The sequence below is a fragment of the Dipodomys merriami genome, unplaced genomic scaffold (assembly GCF_024711535.1).
Source record: "Dipodomys merriami isolate MVZ:Mamm:240054 unplaced genomic scaffold, mDipMer1.0.p SCAF_6, whole genome shotgun sequence".
Classification (NCBI taxonomy): Eukaryota; Metazoa; Chordata; class Mammalia; order Rodentia; family Heteromyidae; genus Dipodomys; species Dipodomys merriami.
Window position 1 is genome coordinate 10,276,825 of NW_027206179.1, and position 23,083 is coordinate 10,299,907.

Here is a 23,083-nt window from a genome sequence, read left to right on the forward strand (position 1 = left end):
AGAGAAGGGAGGCATCAGTGGGTGGGCCCTGGTCACCCCTGCTTACCCTCCACCTGCCACGGCAGCTGGAGGACCGGTGTGGTGATCCCTCTGCAGCCCTGCCCTCCTTTCCCAGGAGAAGAGCATGTGCAGAATTGGCCCCTAGGCCAGCCAGGGGATCTGCAGGGTGAGGTTTGCTCCAAACCTCACGGCTCTCCCCCTCCCCAAATACACAATCCATCAGGCCTCTGCACTGTCCCAGGCCCTCACCGTGGAAGCCAAGTGCCTCCACCATGGCCAGGCTGGGCGAGAGGATGCAGGAAGCTGGGGTAGGGTTCTCGGGTGCCTGTGGCTCAAGTTTCTAGTCAGCACAGCCCAGGATGCAACTGGGGAGGTGGAAGGAAGACTAGGCATGTCTCCATTGGAGCGGACAAGCTGCAGACTTGAGTAGGAAAAGCAGTGATAAGCTCTAGTTCCACTGATCTGTGAGAACCACCTGTGATCCCAGCAGGCAGGCAGTGGCTGTGTCTTCCCCAAGTGGAATAGAGGTGCCAGTCTGCACCACCCACGGGGGGGGGCACAAAAGGACCCAGTTACACAGAGCCATAGTTCTAACTCTTTTTTTTTGGGGGGGGGTCCAGTCATGGGGCCTGAACTCTGGGCCTGGGCGCTGTCCCTCAGCTCTTCAGCTCAAGGCGAGCGCTTTACCACTTGAGCCACAGCACCACTTCTGATTTTCTGGTGGCTTATTGGAGATAAGAGTCTCATGGACTTTCAAGATCGGGCTGGCTTTGAACCGTGATCCTCAGATCTCAGCCTCCTGAGTAGCTAGGATTACAGGCCTGAGTCACAGATGCCATGCCTAAAGCTAGTTACCAACTGAAGCTCACAGTTCAGGCTGGGTCTGAGGCCCTTTAAACCAGGAAACAGGGTTTCTTGTTGGCCTGGGCAGCCTCTGCATGAAAGTGTGGGTTGAGGCCTCTTGAACAGGGCTTAGGAATCCCAGACCAGAGGAGGACTGTAGGAAGGGGACTTGCGAAAGTCCAGCCCACTGCTGGGTGGGAGGGGTCAGTTCCCCTGGGCTGCTATCAGACAGTACCGAGGAGCCAGGAGCACCCGATTGACCAGGACATGTTTATTAACCTGGGCAGGACTGGCCCAGACTCGCTATGTCCACACAGGGCTGCCCCCCGCCCCCTGCAGTGGAAAAGTGTCCATTCTCTTGAAGTGCCAGGGGTTACCTGGACCCAGTCCCTGTGCCACCGCCCCCTCCCTCCCCTCCTCCCCCCCTACCCCCCCCCACTAGAACTTCTGGTTCTTGCTCAGCCGATTGTGTCTCCAAATGTTCTGTTTACGCAGGAGGCGCCAGTACTCCCGGCTCTCCGGGTCCAGCTCTTCCAGTGTCTTTGGGGGGCCCACGTTCATCTGGAACAACCTAGCAGTGGGTGGGGGTCAGGGGTACAGTGACCCTCTGGTCTCAGGTGTCCTGAGTCCTTGCCCAAAAAAGTGCCAGGGCTGGGGACAAGTCCCACCAGGAGGCTGTGACCTTAAGGTGCCCTCCTGCTCCCTCATTGGCCAGTGACAGGGCCTGCCCCCCCCAACCCTGGTGATGTCTGCTGCAGTGGGCACATGCCCCATCCTGCCCCTGAGCCCTGTCCAGCAGAGAACATGTTTGCAGTGTCACTCAACCCTTTTGACCCTTGCCCAGCTCTCCAGGCTCTCCAGGCCCTGCCACTGCTCAGCACGCCACAAAAGCTTCCCAGCAGCCTACAGGGTCTTGCACAACCTGCCCCATCTCCTCCCTGACTCCCTCCTCCCTCTATCCCAGCACTCCCTCCGCTCCAGGCACAGGTTCCTCCGTTCTGCTCCCCCAAATACACCAGGCTCAGTCCTGTCCCAGGGCCTTTGCACAGGCTGCACTGGCTACTTTTGAAATCCCTTCCCATCACGTCTCACCTCCAAGACCCTTAAATTGATTAGTTAAGCCCCTCACCCTGCTCTCACTCCCCCCTCCAGCCCTTCCAGTGAACACAGTCTCTATATCTCCTGATCCATTCCTCTGCTAGCTCCATGAAGAGGACATTTTTCTTTTTTTTTTCTTTTTTTAATGTACTTTTGAGCTTAGGACAGGACCTGAACCAGTCAGCCCAATAAATGTTTGCTTAAGGAAAGATCAAAAGGCATTTCAGGTGCTTGGTATGGGATTGAGTCTGACCATCAAGTCTACAGGGCTGATAGCTGGTGTGCCCATTTGGAAGGTGGCCTTGACCTTCAAGGGGCAGAGGAGTTGTTTGGCCCAGGAAGCCACAGCTGGACTCACTCACCACTCAGGATACTCAGCATCCGGCTTCAGGACCACATCCTGGCCCTCCTTGTAGATGTTGACGCCCATGGCGTGTGTGGTGAGCTTGACGGGGTCTGTACACACGTCTGGATCCTTCAGCACCTGGCTGACCATGCCACCTTTGCCACCTTTGGCGCCCTTCATGACTGGGGGGAGGGGGGGGAGAGGGACAGGGGAGTCGATTCAGGCTAGCTCCACACACTTGTCCCTTGGCCACACCTGGAATCTTCTTCATTTAAAGGGGGGGTAGTACGAGACTTCAAACCTCAATCCTTGATCCTCCCGAGCAGCTAGGATTACAGGCATGAGCCACCCAGCCCCCAGCTTTCATTTCTTTGTAATGCTAATTTAATTTTTCAAGAAATCCACCAGCTTGATGTGTCTTTAAAGTCTAACATTTGCCACTTCCTCCTTCCCACGAAAGAAGGCAGGCAAGGCGATCTGTAGGTGAGATATAACAATATCTGATATTTAAGGTTATCTTTACAATTCGGGGTGATGGCCAGACCGCCTCCGTTCACATAGCAAATTGGAGACAGAAACAAGATAGGAATCCCCCACGCCGAAACCCACATAACCCTTATCCATCTCAGCCCTCATCACCAGCTGCTCGGACCCACGCCTGCGCACGCGCACTGAGTGCAATCACGCCCAAGTTGAGTCCAAGCGCTCAAATTAAACCTCTCAAGCTGCGCGTGCGCATACCGCCGGCCGCAGCTGCCGCTTTACGCTTGCGCAGTAGTTCCCAGCTCCACCTCCTCAGCCGGCGCCTGCGCACTGCCTATTCCCCGTGCAACTCACCATCCCCGTCACGGTCCCCCGTAACGCGGCTCACCCGGTTTTTTGGCATACTCCCGGATCAGCAGTTTTCTGGGAGCTGTGGGGTCTAGATGCTCCCGAGTCGCCCAACCGGCCCACGTCCGCGTAGCCCCGAAGAGACGTCCGGCCGCCATGACATATGCCGGCTGCTTGCACGTGCACGCTTCCGGGAGACGTCAGCAACCCAGGAGGTGCTTGGAAGTTGTAGGCCCTCAAGGACTTCTGGGAAATGTAGTCTTCTTAATTTTAGTTGTTAATATAACTTTTGTAGACCTCAGTTTCTGTGTAAGAGTCTACTCAAAGAATATTAACTTCTTTGGCTTTCTTCAGTTACATATTTTACTTCAAATGTCACACCATATGTATTTCTAAGTATATGGAGCAATTCTAATTGCTATTCCGTGAGCAGTTAAAGCCTAAAAACAAGAAAAGCAAAATACTTTGATAGACTATATTACAGACATAGTCTAAATCTTAAGTCTACTCTAACCTGCTAGACCTCATTCAATCCTTACAACTAGGATTTAGGTACTATTATAATCTTTCATTTATAACCCAGGAACTGAGCCGGGCAAGGTGGCTCATGCCTCTAATCCTAGCTTTCAGGAGGCTGAGATCTGAGGATCACAGTTCACAGGAAAGTCCATGGCATGCTTACCTCTGATACACTACTCAGAAAAAGCTAGAAGTGGTGCTGTGGCTCAAGTGGTAAAAGAAACTCAGGTACAGAGCCCCAGGCCCAGAGTTCAAGCCCCAGGACCAGCAAAAATAAATAAATAATCGAGACTCAAAGAGACATAATAAGTTCCTAGACCCACCCTATAGCTGGGGCACACCATACTGTCATGCTGCTATGAGCCAAACCCGAAGTCCAGCTTTGACAAGCTTCCTCCCATAGCTTCTGCTGCTCCCCAAAGCCCAGAGACTATCCTTCTCTCTCTTTTTAATGTGTCCCAGCCCCATTTCTTCCCATGTGCCATCACAGCCTAAGAATCAGCCAGTGATGAATAGCCTTGCTTTTTTTTTTTTTTTGTCAGTCGTGGGGCCTGAACTCTGAGCCTGGGCGCTGTCCCCCAGCTCTTCAGCTCAAGGCTAGCACTCTACCACTTGAGCCACAGCATCACTTCTGGCTTTTTCTGCTTAGTTGTTGTTGAGGAGTCGAACCCAGGGCTTCATGCATGAAAGGCAAGTGCTCTACCACTGAGCCACCTTCCTAGCCCCAATATCCTTGCTTTGTGCAATAGAGAGGTCAATCCAGCTTCCCCCTGCGATAAAGAAAGCCTGGGATTCGAACCCGAGTTGCCAAAAGAACTGTACTCCTAGCGCCGCCTTCCCTACCCGGTGAGGCAAGATAGGCTCAAGGACTACATTTCCCAGTAGGCACCGCGCGAATACGCATGCGCAGTGGGTCCAGGCGGAGAGGCTGTGAGAGCGAGCTGAGTGGACGCGGGGGTGTCGGGGGTTCGCGGGCGCCGACGGCTTCTGAGTGAGCTGCGGGAGCTTGGCGGGGCCTGGCCCGGCCGCGGGGGGTCCTGGGGCCGCGCGGGGAAGAGCCGGCCTGGGTCTGAGAAGTGAGTGTCGCGGTGCTGCGCGGCGGGGTCTGGGGCCGGTTTCGGGGTGAGCTGAGCGGCGGGAGGTCTGTCAGAGTCTGGGGTGCGGGTTCTGCGGGCTGGGGCTGTGTCCCCTCCCCTGGGAGGGTCCGAGGCCGCGGGGCGGCACTGGGCGAACGCCGCGGAAGGAGGATTCGGGAGAAGGGGTTCGGAGCCCGCCGCGCTCGGCCTCTCACGGCCGCCCTCAGTTTGCTCCCCGTGAAATGGGGAGCCGGGCGCGGGGAGTGGGGGCCGGGTTCTACGTGAAAGAACCGCCCCTGCACACACACACACACACACACACACACACACACACACACACACACACACACACACACACACACACACACACACACGTGAAAGAACCGCCCCTGCACACACACACACACACACACACACACACACACACACACACACACACACACACACACACACACACACACACACTTCATCCTCTCTTCCAGCCGCATGAAGACGCCAGGGCCTCCCCCATGGAGTTCCTAACCACCCCGCAGCCCTCCTCAGGGCCTCCAGCCATGGATTTGGGGGAGCCCAGGGACTCCCTCGTGCCCTCTGAGACCCGCAGCCCTGACAACAGCCGGTGGAACCCTCAGCCTGGAAGCCCTGGCCTGAGTCAAATGGACCTGGACCCGTCAGGTGTTCAGGATCTGGTAGGACAATTGGAAAATCTGCCAGGAGATCTGGTGGGCCTAGCCCCTGATGGAGGCCCCTGCCCTCTGCACATTGCCACCGGACATGGCTTGGCCTCCCAGGACAAGGAGGATGCCCACGGGCTCTTGTCAGCAGAGGCTGGCCGGGAGGACCTGCTGGACCTCCTGCAGTGTGAAGCTGGCTCTTCTTCCCAGCCTGGTCCCCAGGAGCCCCCCCAGCCGGCCCCTCGCCTGCTGCAGCCTCCTGGGGATCCCGATGGGGAACCTGGTCCCCCAGAGTGGACAGAACAAGAGGACAGCAGAAGTTCAAGCAGCTCCCCAGAACCCTGGCTGGAGACAGTGCCTCTGGTCACACCTGAAGAACCACCTGCTGCCAGTGCCCAGGTAGTATCTGGGTATTTCTCCAGCAGGTGCCTCGGAGGTCTGGAGCTAAACAGGGGGACTGAGGTCTGCCGTTCTCTCTCTTCTTCCAGAGCCCTGAGACCCTGGCCTCGTGCCCTGCCCTCCAGGAGGGTGAGTGTCCTCACATTCCAACCCCAGACTCCATCCCAAGGCATGAGGGTTCCCAGGCACCAGAACCAGACTCTCAGAGTTGGCACAAAGTTTGCCAATAACTATGAGGGCTAGGCTGGGTGGCAGTGGCTCACACCTACAATCCTAGCTTCTTGGAGGTTGAGATCTGAGGATTGTGGTTTGAAGCCAGCCTGGGAAGGAAAATCCAGTGAGACTCATTATGTCCACCAGTGGAAGCGGCACTGTGGCTTAAAGTGGTAGAGCACTAGCTTTGAAGGAAGAAGCTCAGAAACAGTGCCCAGGCTATGAGTTTAAGCCCCATGACTAACAAAAAAGAAAAAAAAAAGAAAAGAAAAATAAATGAGGTCTAGAAGCCCCTTCAAGTGGTTTTCAGAAGATGGGTGATGGCCAGGGAGAGCCTGAGTACTCATATTGAACCACAGTGAGCACTGAGTAGTAGAGCAGGTATGGCCACTGGCAGCACTCGATTCTAGATTAAAGGTTGGCACATGACCATCTGCTGGCTGAGACCAGCCTTGGTCTGCTCTGGTAGATCTCATGAGCTAACAGTGGCTTGTTTTTGATGGTATTGGGGTTTGAACTTAAGGCTCCACATTAGCTGGGAAGGTGCTCTGCCACTGAGCCACACCTCTAGCCTGACTTTTGCCCTTTTTTATATGGTTGGAAAACATTGACGTTGACATGTGGATCTGGACCCGCAGTGGACTTTTTACCCACAGGGGGCACTGTGGCGGGGGCAATCCTGGGGAGAACAGGGCCGATTGGCTCAAGACTTAACAGCCAGGAACCAAGCCACATGGATGGTTCTGGAACAGTGGGCAGAAACCCCAGGATTGACAGGACTGACTATGGCTTCCGAGGCTGACCCTCTCTCTCCCCACCACTGCCCTCAGTCCCTGGGCCCTGTGACCACGAGGACCTCATGGACGGCGTCATCTTTGGTGCCAAATACTTGGGCTCCACCCAGCTGGTGTCGGAGTGGAACCCAACCCCCAGCATGCGCATGGCACAGGCACAGGAGGCCGTGGACCGCGTCAAGGTGAGGGGGGAAGGGCGGTGCTGGCGGGGAGCCCTGGGTTGGGTGTGGTAGGGTGTCTGCGGCCTCGACTCCCATGCCTCCTGGCAGGCCCCGGATGGAGAAAGCCAGCCCATGACAGAGGTGGACCTCTTCGTCTCCACCAAGAGGGTCAAGGTCCTCACCGCTGACTCCCAGGTACCCAGCAGCCCGGGGAGGGCAGCAGGGTTGAGAGACGCGGGGTCCCGGGAGGCCCTCAGCCCACTGCACGTCTCTCCAGGAGGCCATGATGGACCACGCACTACAGACCATCTCCTACATCGCTGACATCGGCCCTGTGCTGGTGCTCATGGCACGGCGGCGGCTGGCACGGAGGCCGGGCTCCCAGGACCGTGCCTGCTGCCTGTACAAGATGATCTGCCATGTCTTCCACTCTGAAGATGTGAGCAACCTCTGTTATTGGCCTGGGCAGGGTGGTGGAATGGGGGGCCGGGGGTGGAGCATGGTCTGGTCCCTACTACTTCCAAACCTTCTGGGCACAGCTAGATCCTGACAGCCACTCTTAAGTCCCCTGCAGTCAGGGCCAAGGTATCTCCTCCTTTGGAGGACTGTGTAAGTTGGGGCTTTGAAGTGTGTGTAGGAGTCTGTTCACAAGTCTTTACCCTTGAATGCCTGGGCTTACTGATCTCTGCCTAGCACACACACAATTTTGGTTATTGGGGGTTTGAACTTAAGGTTCCACATTAGCTGGGAAGGTGCTCTGCTGCTGAGCAACACCTCTAGCCTGGCTTTTGCCCCCTTTTTTTTTTTTTGGTCGGTCATGGGGCTTGAACTCTGGGCTTGGGCTCTGTCCCTGCATTCTTCAGCTCAAGGTGAGCGCCACTGACTAGGTCTCCAATTAACTATGAACAGACAGCTCCCCCAAAATCCCCAGTGCAGAAAACTTGTCTCCTGGAGATCTTAGCCCAAGCAGGTCCAGTGGGGGCTCAGTTCCAGGGACAGCCAAAGGGAAGTGTGTGGGTAGCATGGCCCAGGACATGCCACGCCTCCCACAGGCCCAGCTTATTGCCCAGGCCATTGGCCAGGCCTTCTCGGTGGCCTACAGCCAGTTCCTGAAGGAAAGCGGCATTGACCCTAGTCAAGTGGGCACCCGGCTAAGCCAGGGCAGCCCTGGGCCCGGCCACCTGCACAACGGGGACCTGGATCATTTTTCTAACAGCGAGAACTGTAGGGAGGTGAGTGACCTGCCTGCCCCCACCCCCACCTGCACCCCCACCGCCGCCACCAGCCACTGAGCTTCCTGGCTTGTTCCCACCAGGTGTGCATCGAGAAGCTCCGTGGCGAGGGCCTGGGCGTGGCCCTGGTGGAGTCCGGCTGGGGCTCTCTGCTCCCCACAGCCGTCATCGCCAACCTGATGCACGGGGGGCCCGCGGAGCGCTCTGGAGCCCTCAGCATCGGGGACCGCCTCACCGCCATCAACGGGGCCAGCCTGGTAGGGCTGCCCCTGTCTGCCTGCCAGGCTGCCGTGCGGGTGAGTTTTCCCCGCCCCTGGAGACCCCGCATTCCCAGTGTCTGAGGGTAAACCGAGGCCTCAATCAGGCCACTGAGCCCCGTGGTCCCTAGGAGGTGAGGCCACACACGTCGGTGCGGCTCAGCATCGTGCACTGCCCGCCCGTCACCACGGCCATCATCCGGCGGCCACACTCCCGCGAGCAGCTCGGCTTCTGTGTGGAGGACGGCATCGTGAGCGAGCGAGCGAGCGGGCGGGCAGGCGGGTGGGACGCCCGGGAGGCTGAGGGTTGGCAGCTACCCCGGCACCCACCGGGTTCTGAGCACCACGCCCTCCTCCCTCTCCCAGATCTGCAGTCTCCTGCGCGGGGGCATCGCTGAGCGTGGCGGCATACGCGTGGGCCACCGCATCATCGAGATCAACGGGCAGAGCGTGGTGGCCACACCGCACGAGCGCATCATCCAGCTGCTCACTGAGGCCCACAACGAGGTCCCTCCACCACCACCACCACCACCCCCTGCCCCCCGCCTGCCCAACCCTTCCTCTTCCATGTCCCCACCCAGCCTTTTCCAGCCTTTCTAGGCCTCTCCTCTGGCTCCCCCTCTGCATTCTGTCCATCGTTCCCTGTCCTGACCCTGATCGGCACCTGTTCTGATTCTGCCTTCCTCATCCTGACCCACCTCCCCACGCCCACCGTCCTCTCCTTTCTTGATCTCACCCCCTCCCCCCCCCACACACACACACATCTTCGTTCCTGACCCCGGCTTCCCCCACAGGTGCACATCAAGACGATGCCCGCGGCCACCTACCGACTGCTCACAGGCCAGGAGCAGCCCGTGTACCTGTGACCACCCTGCCACCCGCCCTGCACCACTGTGCCTTAATCGTGACTGGCCGCAGCCCCTCCTCAGCCAGCCAAGACCCCAAAAGATTCTTGACTCTATATTTTTTTTAATATTAAAAAAAAAAATTACAAGTTTTCTGGGCGCCGGAGTTCAAGATCTGAAGATCGTGGCTCAAAGTCAGCCCCAGCAGGAAAGTCTGTGAAACTCTTATCTCCAATGAACCACCAGAAAACCGGAAGTGGAGCTGTGGCTCAAACTGGCAGAGCTCCAGCCTTGAGCAAAAGAGCCCAGGACAGCGCCCAGGCTCTGAGTTCAAGCCTCATGACTGGGGGGAAAAAAATTAAAGGTTTATTGAATGGACAAAGTGTCAGTCAGTTTGGGGTCTGCAGGTCTGAAAGGAGAAGTGACCTCTTCTCCCCTTAGCCCCCTCAGAAGCAGCTGGAAACCAGCTCCATCCTCCGCCAGAGGCAAAGTTCAGAGGAAAGCAGGCCCAGCCCAGGGAGGTGTCAGCTGACAGCCCAGGAGGGGTCACAGGTCAGTGGCTGGGCCCCAGTCGTAGCCCTCCTCATCGGAAGACTCCACATCTCGGGCACGGGTGAACTTCCTTCTCAGAGCTTCTCGTTCATATGTCCTGCCAACCCAAAAGGAGTTAGAGAGGCCATGGTGGAGGGCGTGAGCTTCCCTACCATTCCCAGGGCTAATGCTAGGCAAGTCGGTGTGAACTGGGATGAGAGAAACAGCATTCCTGGGCAGGGCCTTGTGGACACACTCCTATGCATCCTTCTAAGCCCAGCTTCAATGTCTGTTCCTTCAACAAGTTCTCCCACAAAGAGGATCCCTGTCAGACAGCATGAAGCCATAGGCTGGTTCTAGATCTCTCTCTCAGCTGGAGTTTGAGTCTAGGGGAAGGGGTTGAGGCCCCCCCCCCCAAGCCCACATCACCATGGGGAACCTGAGGGCTCTTACCGCATGCTATCCTGGCGCCATTGGGCCTGGGGGTGGCGGCTGTCCACCTGGAGGGACAAAGTTTACGCTAGTCCCAGAGCCGTGAGTAACCCAGGCGGTGCAAGGAAGGTGTACAACCTGGTTCAGCCCCATGTGGACCCTCCTTCCGGAGAGACCACCCCCTCACGCCCACCCCAATGAGAAACCTGCCCACCTGGGTCTCCCGCTGAGCTGGGATTCTCCTATGATCCCTTGGGCCGGGGGACTCCTCCACTCGCACTGGTTCTGAGGACCGAGCCAGGGCAGGGGCTGGGGGTCCTTCGTCCACGTCCGTGTGGGGTCCGCCCTCGCCGTCCGTGTAGACACCGCCCTCGCCATCCGTCTCTTCGTAGTCACTGTTGGCCCGACTGTCACAGCTGAGGTCTGCGTTGCTGTCCGCAAGGTCGCGGCGGGGCAGGTCAAGGTTGTCCTCCAAGGAGCCATCCAGCTGCGGGCAGGCATGGGCGCTATGGTCAGCTCAGGCTGAGCTGAGAACCGCCACCCCCTCAAACCCTGGTCCAGGATGCCATCTTCAAAACTGTAATCCTGCCAGGCACCAGTGGCTCACACCTATAATCCTAGCTACTCAGGAGGCTGGGAGATCTGAGGATCACATTCAAAGCCAGCCAGCAAGGAAAGTCTGTGAGACTCTTATCTCTAATGAACCACCAGAATACTGGAAGTGGCACTGTGACTCAAGTGGCAGAGTGCTTGCCTTGAACTGAAGAGCTGAGGGATAGCGCCCAGGCCCAGAGTTCAAGCCCCAGGACCAACAAAAAAAAAAAAAAAAACAAAAAATTGCAATCCTGATGTGACCCTAGACTGAGCCTTGAGTATGTGCTTAATTAACCTTTGGTCCTGGGATTGTCTGACCATCACCCTAGATTGGACACTGCCAAGCCCCAAGTCCCCAAGTCCGCACCAGTGGCTCACACCTGTAATCCTAGCTACTCAGGAGGCTGAGATCTGAGGATCATAATTCAAAGCCAGCCTGGGCAGGAAAATCTGTAAGACCCTCATAACAAATACACCCCCAGAAACCCAGAGGTGGAGCTGGCTCGAGTGGTAGAGCGCTAGCTCTTAAGCACAAAAGATCAGGGACAGTGCTTAGGCCCTGAGTTCAAGCCCCAGCACATCCTCCCCCCCCCCCACACACACACACAGAAGGACAAGCCCCAATCTCAGCTGCACCCCAGGCCCTACCTCCAGTCTTGAAACAACACTCCATTCCTTAACCTGAGTCCCAAGGTAATCTTGCCGCACCCCCACCCCCACCCCGCCCTCCTCTGACCCTCCATGGCACCCCAAGATCTGTGGGGCCCCTGTGCCCAGTACCTACCTGGTCCTCAGCCGTCCAGATGGGCCGCGTCTGCTGTTCCCTGATGACAGCTTTGACCTCCTGGTACCAGGCGTCGCTGGTGCCATGCAGGGGGACAGTGGCTGTGGGGGAAGAGGACATCAGCCCAGCCCAAGCCTCGCCCTGGACTCCCCCACCCCAGGGCTACCCCCCCCCCCCGCCCTGGCTCCCACCAACCTGTGAAGAGATGGCCGCTGTGCTTCTGCAGCTTCTGCGCCTGCCCGTAGAGGCGGCGGGCACTGCGGCGGGAGGCGGGCGCCAGCCACTCCCGCAGCGCCTTGAGGGCCGAGCGGCTCTCGGGCCTGCAGAAGATGACGATGGGGTAGTACTGCACGTAATTGAGGCGCTCGATGGCTGACGGGGTCACATCCAGGAGTGCGTGCTTGTCCTGGGCGGGGCCCACGTGAGTGGAGGAGAGGGGAGTAGAGACAGAAAAGAAGAAAGAAAAGTACACCCAAGACACAAGGCAGTCCAGACAGCAGAATGGGGAGCCAGAGAAAGGTGGGGCGGGGGGGAGGATGGAAAGATGAAGATTCTGAGGTCAGAGTGGACCCCAGAAGCTCCCATCCTTATGGGACACCAGATGCCAATCTGCCCTGGGTCCCCTCCACACTTCACAAAGGAGGGGGCAGGGGAGAGAACAGACCATGTGGTTGGATGCCTGGGCCTCAGTTTCCCCTTCGTGAGCAGGGCTGCACTTACTTTCTCTGCGATCACCCGCACTGTGTCCAGTTTGATGATCTTGGATGGGCTGTCTGTCCTCAGCACGCTCTCTGTGGAAGGGAAGGTGCCTCACCCTCACACTCACCTCTAACCTGGCTTCCCCCCACCTAACCTCCCCCGCCCACCCCCCCAGCTCAAGAACCCATCATGGCTCCCGTCATCCTGGAGGGAAGTTGGAACAGCAGCAAGAGTTCATGCTAGCTGCAACCCAGCATTGGGTCCAGGGCAAAGGGGCTGGCACTGGCCCCAATTGGCAGATAGAGGCTCTGAACCACAGAGCTAAAAGGCAGCTTCCTGCACCGAAACACTCCATTCCCCGCAGGAGAGTTCAGAGTGCTCCAGGCCTGCCTGCCCCTGCTATCCAGCGCCTTAATCTACGTGTGTGTGTGTGTGTGTGTGTGTGTGTGTGTGTGTGTGTGTGTGTGTGTGTGTGTGTGTGTGTGTGTGTGTGTGTGTGTGCACGCTGGCCCTGGGGCTTGAACTCAGGGCCTAGGTACTGTCCCTGAGTTCATTTTGCTCAAGGCTATGGCTCCACCATTTGAGCTATACCTCCACTTCTTTTTTTTTTTTCTCCCCCTGGTTCATTGGAAATAAGAGTCTCACAGATTTCCTCCCCAGGCTAGCTTCACACTGTGATCCTCAGACCTCAGCCTCTGTAACAGCACCTGTACCCCTTGAGACCTGGTTTAGTTTTTTTGTCATCAGTCATGGGGCTTGAACTCTAGGCCTGAGGGGGGGGGGGGTGTCCCTCAGCTCCAGCTCAAGGTGAGTGCTCTACCACTTAAGCTACAGCACCACTTCTGGTTTTCTGGTGGTAAATTGGAGATAAGAGTCTCTCGGGGACTTTCCTGCCTGGGCTGGCTTTGAACCGTGATCCTCAGGTCTCAGCCTCCTGAGTAGCTAGGATTCCAGGCATGAGTCACCAGCACCCGGCTGTTTTTTCTTTGTTTGGTTGGTTTTGGGTTTTTACCTGCAATTTCAAACTGGTCAGGCATCTCCACTGTCAACTTCTGCATGGCAATGTCCGCTACAGGTCCCAGGATCACTACTGGGCGTTTGAAGCTGGCTGAGGAACAGAGAAACAAAGACAAAAATTGGAATTCTGAATTTAGCAGAGACTCCTAATGTCTTGGGTGCTTGACTCCTCTGCCCACATCCTCTATATTAAACTGCCTGATGAGAAAAACTGTATCTCCTGCTGGGTGCCGGTGGCTCACACCTGTCATCCAAGCTACTCAGGAGGCTGAGATCTGAAGATCGCAGTTTGAAGCCATCCCTGGCAGGAAAGCACATGAGACTGTAGCTCAAGCAGCAGAGGGCTGGCCTTGAGCAAAGAAATTCAGGGAGCCAGGTGCCAGTGGCTCACACCTATAATCCTAGCTACTACTCAGGAGGCTGAGATCTGAGGATCATAGTTCAAAGCCAGCCTGGACGGAAATCTCCAGTTAACCACTCAAAAACTGGAAGTGGAGCTGTGGCTTAACGTAGGTAGTAGAGCGCTAGCCTTAAGCATAAAGAGGCTCTAGGACAGTGTCCAGGCCCTGAGTTCATGCCCCAGGACAGACAACAAAAAGAAAATGCTAATATGCATAGGCCCCGCCCACATCCTGGAATCCAGTCATCACCAGATGACTAACACCAGGATTCCCAGACCCTGGCCCGGCCCTACAGCTTTAGACAGACAAGGAAACCTTTCCTCTGTGTTGTGCACAGGCACACAGTCATTCTGGGAATATTTTCCATTCACAGTCTGTTAATATTTAATAGACATAATAATATCTATACTTAATAAGCTTTGCATTCTAGAAATAGAGCAGATGTTCAACAACTCTTCTTGGCCCCCTCAATAACTACAAGCCTTTCAAGGCAGGACGCTGTGAAGATGTCAGCTTGGGGGAGATGTTGGGGACTCCCGCCCAGCCCGGGCTCCCACCCAGCCCACCTTCTCTCAGCACCACACGCTCATAGGGTGGGTAGTGGCCCTGTTTGGTCAGCACCGACAGGTCTTCACGGCTCTGCTGGGTGGTCTTCTTGGCCCCCCGCCGAAGTCCCCGAAGCCTCCAGAACTCAGCTCTGGCATTCAAACCCGAAGATGACCCAGGCCCCAAGCCTGCAGCCCGCTGGGCGGCTTCCAGGCTGGCCAGCTGCTCAGCCCTGGGAAGAAGAGGGTGAGGGATAGCCAACCAGATGGCACAAAAGCACCCCAAAGATAAACACATGGGCCGGGCACCTGTGGCTCATGCTGTCACTCTAGCTACTCAGGAGGCTGACATCTGACAATCGCAGTGCAATGCCAGAAGTGAGGCTGTGGCTCAAGTGGTAAAGCACCAGCCAAGAGTGGCAAAGCTCAGAGACAGCACACAGGCCCTAAGTTAAGTCCTGGAGCAGTAAAAAAAAAAAAAAAAAAAAAAAGGAAAAAGAGAAGAGAAAAAAAAAAGATGTGAAGCTGGGTGCTGGTGGCACAAGCCTGTCTCCCTAGCTACTCAGGAGGCTGAGATCTAAGGATCAAGATTCAAAGCCAGCCCAGGTAGGAAAGTCTGTGAGACTCTTATCTCCAATAAACCACCAGAAAACCGGAAGTGGTGCTGTGGCTCAAGTGGTAGAGCGCTCGCCTTGAGCTGAAGAACTCAAGGACAGCGCCCAGACCCTGAATTCAACCCCCCGCCCCCCCAAAAAAAGATGTGGAAATGCTAATCCTCTGGGTCACCTCCCAGGCCAAAGAGGACACAGCAGGTGAGAGCTGTTGAAGGACTCAGGGCCAGAATCATTCGAGGTCATCCAGGGCCCAGCATCTGCACAGGGTCGGCCCACCTGCTCTGGTTGGGAATGACGCCTCTCTCCTGCTCCCGGAGGTCGCGGCCCATGCGTGCAGCCAGCCAGTAGCCTCCTCTGCTGTGGCTCTGCCCAGCGCCCGGGTACAACGTGTCCACCACGTGGAAGACATCGCCACGGGTGAAGCCCAGGCCGGAGGGCGGGCTAGCCTCCAGCTCGAAGTGCGTGCGGATGTAGAAGGAATCGCCCACGCGGGACTGCACCATCTTTTTGAAGACTGGGAACAGAAGGGGCCTGGTTGACCCTCCGTCCCCACCCAGGATCCAGTCCTCCCCTCCCACGGGACCCAGCCCTAACACAGACACATACACAGGCTCAAGCTTGGGCCACAGGCCCTACCCTGCACTCATCCCGGGGCTGCCACCTGCAGTGACACACGCACACATGCACACACGCACGCACTCACACACATACACACACGGGGACCCCTTCGCACTCACTGTCCTGCTTCCGCTGGGTCACGAGTTCCATGTCCTCTCCTGCAGGCAGCCCCATCAGGAACTGCACGGCCTCCTCTCGGGTCAGGTTCCGGAAGGGCGTGTCATTCACCTACCAGGACAGGGACCAGATGAGGGGGCCACTCCAGTGCCACCCACCGCACCCCAGACTCAAAGGACACCTGAGCCAGGCACTGGTGGCTCACACCTGTCATCCTAGCTACTCAGGAGGCTGAGATCTGAGGATGAAGGCTCAAACTCAGCCCCGGGGAGGAACGTCTGTGAGACTCTTATCTCCAGCCAGCCACCAAAAAGCCAGAATTGTGGAGCTGTGGCTTAAGGGGTAGAGCTCCAGCCTTGGGTGAAAAAGCTAGGGGACAGTGCTCAGGCCCCAAGTTCAAGCCCTGGTACCAGTGCACATGCATGTGCACACACACACACACACACACACACACACACACACACAAAATCTCAGATTCTCAGCTCTGACAGCCAGTGAATGGTAGCAGCAAGAGCAGCTAGGGCAGAGACTAGAAGAAGGGTGGGGAAGGACGGAGGCAGAGGGAGCAGATGAGGAAGGGGGTTAGATCATGTCGGAGTTGTGGCCAGAGTGAAGCCGTGGTCAGGGCCCTGCAAGGACATGGACACAGGGTGACTCCGAAAAGGACAAAACAGAGTGGTGGGAAGAACATGGAGCCAGTCAGGACACCGGTGCGCTGTGTGCGGGACGCGATCACATGGCTGTGACATTCATGACAAGACCAGGACACGAGCAAGGCTCATGATCAGGACAGAAGGGGATAACGGGGATGACAAGGTCATGACAAGGACACGATGGTGACACAAATGGGAGATAAACCATTAAATGTTCTCTAAGGGTCAGAATCTCCAGAGTAACCCACAGGGCATACACACAATTCAGTGTAGCCGCAAGCAGGTCCTGTCACCCACCCCCACACACAAGGACACACACACACACACACACACACACACACACACACACACACACACATATCCCCAGTCACCTGCAGTATCTCGTCTCCCTCCTGGATGCCCTGGCCGTCAGCTGGGCTGCCCGCCTGTACCCCGGACACAAAGATGCCCACATCATTACCACCAGCCAGCCGCAGCCCAATGTGCATGCCCTTAGGAAAGCAGACAACCCGTGTGTCAGGACTGTACCTGTGGGGACAAGGGGACAGGGGCACAGGTCAGGCCAGGGAATGGGGAGATGGGGGGACAGGGGTTGTGCTAGGCCCAGAAGCCTTGGAGAGCCCTTGCCAACCGTTTGGGCCTCAGTTTCCCAATTTGTCCATATGGCGGTTGCTCCCACTTGGGAAGATAGAGTTATGGAAAGGGGGAAGGCAGACCCAGGATATGGGCGGGGCGTGTCAGGCAGTTTCTAGAGTACACACCCACGATCCTCCAAGCTCTGACGGCTGGGCACCCTGTAAATGTCATAGTTGCTTTCTCTGGGTGAGTCTGGAAAGAAAAAGAAAATCCAGTTTCTTCCCCCAAAGCTGCCTTGGCTTTAGGAGGTCCTACCCCTCTCCTCTTACTTCCTCCAGCGCTGCTTGTAACAGCGTTGCTAGCAGGCATCAGAAAAGCCAGAGGCACCGAGCTCGGCATCACTACCCACCTCCCTGCTGCTCACCTGGTTCTGAGATAGTCCTGGAATCCACTGACCTCTCCCGCCGAAACTGGGGGCTCTCACTGAAGGAGACAGGGTCAGGGTGAGACAGGAGCAAATGTCAATGGGCATTTTGCTGTTGTTGTTTGGTTTTCTTACATTATTGTTTCTTGTCTTTTTATTTATTTTTATTTTTGTCGGTCATGGGACTTGAACTCAGGGCCCGAGCACTGTCCCTGAGCTCTTTTGCTCAAGGCTGGTGCTCTACCACTTCAAACCACAGCACCATTTCGGATTTTCTGGTTGTTCACTGGAGATAAAAGAGGCTCATGGACTTTCCTGCCCTGGCTGCCTTTGAACCACGATCCTCAGATGTCAGCCTCCTGAGCAGCTAGGATTACAGGTGTGAGCCACTGGCACCCAGCTTCTTTTTCTTTATTTGAGACAGGGTCTCACTAGGTAGTCCAGGTTAGCCTGGAACTCTAGATCCTCCCATCTCTCCATCCCAGGGGTTTGGATAATAGGTGTGTGCCATCACATCCAGATTATTATTTTATTACCAAAAGCTATAAAAGCTGGGCACTAGTGGCTCATGCCTGTAATCCTCAAGAAGCTAAGATCTATTGGTCAAGGTTCAACACCAGCCTGGGAAGGAAAGTCTAGGAGACTGTTATCTCCAATTAACCAGAAAAAGGTTGGAAGTGGAGCTGTGGTTCAAGTGGTGGAACACCAGCCTTTAATGAAAAAGCTAAGGGATGAATGGGCAGAGAGCAAGGGAAGGAGTGACAATGTCCAAAAGAAATGTACTCTTGCCTGGCACTGATGGTGATGTCTGTAATCCTAGCTACTCAGAAGGCCGAGATCTAAGGATTGGGGTTCGAAGCCAGCCAGGGAAGTCTGCTAGATTCTTATCTCCAATTAACCACCAGAAAATCAGAAGTAGTGCTATGGCTCAAAGTGGTAGAACGCAAGCCTTGAGCAAAAAATAGCTCAGGGACAGTGCCCAGGCCCTGAGTTCAAGCCCTAAGACAGACAGCAAGAAAAACAAAAAAGTACTCTGTACCTGACTTATGTAACTGTAACCCCTCTGTATATTGCCTTTATAACAACAATAAACATTTTAAAAATAAATAAAAGAATATGAAATACATTTTAAGCTAAGGGAGATATATATATATATATATATATATATATATATATATATATATATATATATATATATATATATATATATATATATATATACAGGCTTGATGTGGGGATGCATGCCTGTCATCTCGGCATTCAGGAATCTCTCATCCCCAATCAGCCAGCAAAAACAGGGTGTAGCTCCAATGGTAGAGTATCACCAGCAGTAGGCAAGAAAGCTCTCAAGGTCCTGTGTTTAAATCCTGGTGCTGCTCCAAGGGGGCAGGGGGGAGGGGAATGGATGGGGGAAAGACAGCGGGGAAGAGAAGCAGAGGCTGTGCTGGAAGCCACGCCCCCCGGCGTACGCCACGCCCCCGGCGTACGCCACGCCCCCTCCCGGGTACGCACGCCGGGGAGTGGGCGGGGCTGGCCTGGGCGGTCCTCTGCCTCTGTCCCGGCGGTGGCGGGACGTGGGGTGGAGGCGCCTGCGATGATTCCGAGTTGAGGTCTGAGATGTCTGCAGAGAAGGGACAACGCGTCGGCCACAGCCACGCTGGCCAGCCCGGACCCGTCTCACGGAAGGCAACATCCAGACCCACCCACCCCCAGCAAAAGGGGCCCCAGAGACCCACACAGCCAGAGACTCCACGTCGCTCCCGGTCACTCTGAGTCTCTGAAAGACCGAGCTCGGGAGGCCATCCCCGCCCCTCACCATCCAGAACGGAGCTGTCACTGTCGCTGACGGCCGGGGGGATGTTCACCAAGAACTGCCCTCGGTCCCTGAGCACCAGCAGGGTCAGCTTCCCCTCCGACTTCTCGATGAGCCGCCGCGTGTCACTCAGCGACAGGTTCTCACTGGACACGCCGTTGATCTGCAGGGACAGGGGAGGAAGCGAGCAAGCCGGTGAGTGGGAGGTGGGGGATACGAGACACGGATAGCTTGGTTGGGGTGGGAAGAGCGGGGGGGAATAGAAACAGATACTTTTCCTGGGGACAAAAATGAGAACTGGAACTGTGCTGTGGGGACCACAAAGTTCTAGAAACTGGCAGCTTCCAAACATCTCCTGAGAGGGGATGTTTGTTTAGGGGAGATCTTGAGGGTGACAACAAAAACCACTGTATCTGAAGGAAAGGGGGTGAACACTAAGATCCTGGAAACAGACACAGGAGGAAGCAGGAGGCCAGGCTCCAGTGGTGGGGGCGTGGCTGAAATTACAGGGACTCCATTCACGTGAAGGAGGTGTGGGAAGGTAGTGGGCGTGGCTACGTAATGGGGCACAGTCACGTAACGGGGCGTGGTCACCTGGTGGGGCGTGGTTCCGACTATGGGGCGTGGTTCAAGTGCCAAGGCTTGGCTCAAATTACAGGAGGGAGGCGTGTTTAATATGGATTTAAATGTGGGTGGGCGTGGCTGTCGTGAAGGGCGGGGCTGCGGGGAGGGGCGGGGCTAAAGAGGTAGCACACCTGCCTAGCATAAGTCAGGCTCTGAGCTCACCCTCAATAGCAGAAAACAAAAAGGGGGAGGGGAAAAGGAAGGGGGAGAGTAAGAGCTGGGAAGGTGGCTCAGTGGTAGAGTGCTTGCCTTGCATGCATGAGGCCCTGGGTTCGATTCCTCATATAAGCAGAAAAAGCTGGATGTGGCTCTGTGGTTTAAGTGGTAGAGCACTAGCCTTGAGCTGAAGAGCTGAGGGACAGCGTCCAGGCCCAGAGTTCAGGCCCCACGACCGACAACCAACAAAAAAAAGGGAGGGGCTGGGAATGTGGCTCAGTGGTAGAGTGCTTGCCTAGCATGCGTGAAGCCCTGGGTTCAATTCCTCAGTACCACATGAACAGAAGAAGCTGGAAGTGGCGTTGTGGCTCAAGTGGTAGAGCGCTAGTCTTGAACACAGAGAGGCTCAGGGATAGCACCCAGGCCCTGAGTTCAAGCCCCAAGACTGGCAAAAAAAAGGAAAGAAGTGAAGGTTGGGGGGGGTCACAATTCCTAGAATTTAGTAGAAATATATCTCTGAGAAGAACTTGAAATAGACATCAAAGGGGGGGATTAGAAAACTCAAATCCTCACAAAGAGATTTTAGAAAGGTCTTGGTGCCAGCTCTGTTCATCGAGGATCCACTTCTGACATTTTCTCTTGAGAGTGTCTTGGGGGAATCCTAGGGATGGGGAGGGACTAGTGTGTGTCCCAAAGCACCAGCAACAGACAAATTCCTCATGTTCCCCACAAACGGGTCACCCCAAGGAGACAATAGGAATAATGAATTGGAAGTATGCTGCAAAGCATACCCTGGGAATCACAAGAAAGACTTCTAAGGATGGAATCTAGTCAGTGAGGCGAGACAGTTCTTCTGAGTCAGGGCCACTAGACCTGGAGAGGGAGGGTCTAGGAATCCACACAGTACTGAGCTGTCTACAGAATTTGAATACCTAGCCAGGCACTGGTAGCTCATGTCTATAATCCTAGCTACTCAAGAGGCTGAGATCTGAGGATCATGGTTCAAAGCCAGCCTGGTCTTGAAAGTCCATAAGACTCTTATCTCCAATACACCACTAGAAAATCGTAAGTGGCACTGTGGCTCAAGCGGTAGAGCGCTAGCCTTGAGCTGAAGAGTGCAGGGACAGTGTCCAAACCCAGAGTTCAAGCCCCATGACTGACAAACGGAATTTAAATACCCAGAAAACCTTGGGGATACTAGAAACCAAAATTTGATCATGGATTCCAACAATTTGGAAGGAAGGGCTATTCTGTACCTAACCATCTCCAAGAACAGGGAAGGAAATGCCCATAACCTGGCTCTGCAACCTCGCTGAGTGACAGGTGGCGCTGCCCCGTCCCCTGCTTCATTTTCACCACTTACAGGACAAGAAGGCCAAGCTCACCTGCAGGATGAGGTCCCCTTCCTGCAGTCCACGGTTCCGCGCTGCAAGGCCTGAATCTGTGATATGCTTGATGTAGATCTGACTGCCCAGCTTCACCCCAAACTCTGTAGGATAAGGAGGGAAACTGAGGTAGGGCTCAAGATTGGCATGGGTTAAAAATGGACTCTCCCAGCCCATCACCTGAAGACAGATAGCATCATGGGGGTTATGATACCTCAACCCCAACAGTGACAAGCCCTGGAGAAAAGGGGTGTGACATCATGGGTGACATCATAGGTCACCTGAGGCCGACGTTGGTGGCCTCTGTGTAGGGGAGGTCACCACTTCATCACAATGACAGTTCTCAGGATGTGAGTCCTTCTCACTAAAATCAACGACGTGGAAGCCAGCACCAGGGGCTCATGCCTTCAAGTCCTAGCTACTCTGGAGGCTGAGATCTGGAGGATCATAGTTTGAAGTCAGCCTGGGCAGAGACCTCTGTGAGACTCTAACTAGCAAAGAGCAGTGCTGGAGGCATGACTCAAGTGGTAGAGCACCAGCTATGAACAAGGAAGCTGAGCAGGAGGACCTCAGTTCAAGTCATGGTGTGGCTGGGCGCCAGTGGCTCACGCCTGTAATCCTAGTTACTCAGGAGGCTGAGATCTGAGGATCAAGCTTCAAAGCCAGCAGCCTGGGCAGGAAAGTCTGTGAGACTCTTGTCTCCAATTAACCACCAGAAAATCAGAAGTGGCACTGTGGCTCAAGTGGTAGAGGACTTTTCTTTATCTGAAGAGCTCAGGGACAGCGCCCAGGCCAAGTTCAAGCCCCATGACTGACAATAAAAATTTTTAAACAAATATAGGGCTGGGAATATAGCTTCATAGTAGAGTGCTTGCCTAGCATGCATGGGTTTGATTCCTCAGTACCACATAAACAGAAAAAACTAGAAATGGTGCTGTGACTCAAGTGGTAGAGTGCTAGCCTTGAACAAAAGAAGGTCAGGAACAGTGTGTAGGCCCTGAATTCAAGCCTTAGGACTGGCAAAAAATTAAATTAAATTAAAATAATAAAATAAAAATACAGCTGGGAGCCATCCTAACTACTCAGGAGGCTGAGATCTGAGGATTGCAGTTCAAAGCTAGCCTGGGCAAGAAAGTTCATGAGAGTCTTATCTCCAATTAACTATCCGAAAAGGTGCTGGGAAGGTAGCTCAGTAGAGTGTTTGCCTTGCATGCATGAGACCCTGGGTTCAATTCCTCAGCACCACATATGCAGAAAAATCCAGAAGTAGTGTTATGGCTCAAGTAGTAGAGTGCCAGCCTTGAGCCAAAGAGATGAGGGACAGTGCCTAGGCCCAGAGTTCAGGCCCCATGACAGAAAAAAATTAAAAGAAAAACTAAAAAAATAAAAGAAAACCAGAAGTGGTGCTGTGGTTCAAAGTGGTAGGACTCTAGCCTTGAGCAAAAGAGCTTAAGGACATAGCCCAGATCCTGGGTTCAAACCCTACAACTGTCAAAAAAAAAAAGAAAACAAAAAATTAATTACTTAGTAATTTTCTTTTTAAATACAGAGTTAATGGCTGGGAAGGTGGCTCAGTGGTAGAGTGCTTGCCTAGCATGCATGAAGCCCTGGGTTTGATTCCTCAATGCCCACATACACAGAGAAGGCCAGAAGTGGTGCTGTGGCTCAAGTGGTAAAGTGCTAGCTTTGAGCAAAAGCAGCTCAGGAACAGTGTCCAGGCCTGAGTTCAAGTCCCAAGACTGGCCAACAAAAAAAAAGGAAAAACAAGAGTTGCTTCTTCAGACTCCCCAAAATCAGGCATCTCTCAATGAG

The 23,083-nt window shown here is 55.0% G+C and overlaps 3 protein-coding genes across 7 annotated transcripts in view; 1 reads left to right on the forward strand and 2 right to left on the reverse strand.

Moving 5' to 3' along the window:
• Positions 1–1,094: 1,094 nt before the first annotated feature.
• Mrpl54 (mitochondrial ribosomal protein L54) lies at positions 1,095–3,309 on the reverse strand. 2 transcript variants are annotated; one of them, XM_070002443.1, is made up of 3 exons: positions 3,159–3,309; positions 2,304–2,469; positions 1,095–1,414 (listed from the first exon to the last, which is right to left on the reverse strand). In XM_070002443.1, exons 1-3 carry the CDS (start codon positions 3,274–3,276, stop codon positions 1,282–1,284), a joined length of 417 nt encoding a protein of 138 aa, XP_069858544.1. In that variant the 5' UTR covers positions 3,277–3,309; the 3' UTR covers positions 1,095–1,281. The 2 variants fall into 2 exon arrangements, with proteins under 2 accessions (XP_069858544.1, XP_069858545.1); XM_070002444.1 differs by having other exon boundaries at positions 3,125–3,270.
• A 1,256-nt stretch (positions 3,310–4,565) lies between these two features.
• Apba3 (amyloid beta precursor protein binding family A member 3) lies at positions 4,566–9,326 on the forward strand. Of its 3 annotated transcripts, XM_070002447.1 has the most exons (11): positions 4,568–4,713; positions 5,196–5,786; positions 5,876–5,915; positions 6,830–6,975; positions 7,063–7,149; positions 7,232–7,393; positions 8,007–8,186; positions 8,270–8,482; positions 8,575–8,694; positions 8,810–8,950; positions 9,238–9,326. In XM_070002447.1, exons 2-11 carry the CDS (start codon positions 5,223–5,225, stop codon positions 9,307–9,309), a joined length of 1,725 nt encoding a protein of 574 aa, XP_069858548.1. In that variant the 5' UTR covers positions 4,568–4,713; positions 5,196–5,222; the 3' UTR covers positions 9,310–9,326. The 3 variants fall into 3 exon arrangements, with proteins under 3 accessions (XP_069858550.1, XP_069858549.1, XP_069858548.1); XM_070002449.1 differs by lacking the exon at positions 8,007–8,186 and having other exon boundaries at positions 4,566–4,713; XM_070002448.1 differs by lacking the exon at positions 8,575–8,694 and having other exon boundaries at positions 4,567–4,713.
• Positions 9,327–9,632: 306 nt separating this feature from the next.
• The window catches only part of Tjp3 (tight junction protein 3), a 28,236-nt gene continuing 14,785 nt past the window's right edge, over positions 9,633–23,083 (reverse strand). For both annotated transcript variants that reach the window (XM_070002446.1, XM_070002445.1), the window contains exons 6-21: positions 21,272–21,375; positions 19,110–19,269; positions 18,806–18,914; positions 17,294–17,352; positions 17,055–17,121; positions 16,665–16,821; positions 15,643–15,751; positions 15,182–15,419; positions 14,313–14,524; positions 13,341–13,436; positions 12,350–12,420; positions 11,825–12,035; positions 11,630–11,730; positions 10,466–10,738; positions 10,273–10,319; positions 9,633–9,937 (exon numbers count right to left, since the gene is read on the reverse strand). In XM_070002446.1, coding sequence (XP_069858547.1) covers positions 9,835–9,937; positions 10,273–10,319; positions 10,466–10,738; positions 11,630–11,730; positions 11,825–12,035; positions 12,350–12,420; positions 13,341–13,436; positions 14,313–14,524; positions 15,182–15,419; positions 15,643–15,751; positions 16,665–16,821; positions 17,055–17,121; positions 17,294–17,352; positions 18,806–18,914; positions 19,110–19,269; positions 21,272–21,375 — 2,117 coding nt within the window. In that variant the 3' untranslated portion in view covers positions 9,633–9,834. The remainder of the gene's footprint in view (positions 9,938–10,272; positions 10,320–10,465; positions 10,739–11,629; positions 11,731–11,824; positions 12,036–12,349; positions 12,421–13,340; positions 13,437–14,312; positions 14,525–15,181; positions 15,420–15,642; positions 15,752–16,664; positions 16,822–17,054; positions 17,122–17,293; positions 17,353–18,805; positions 18,915–19,109; positions 19,270–21,271; positions 21,376–23,083) is intronic.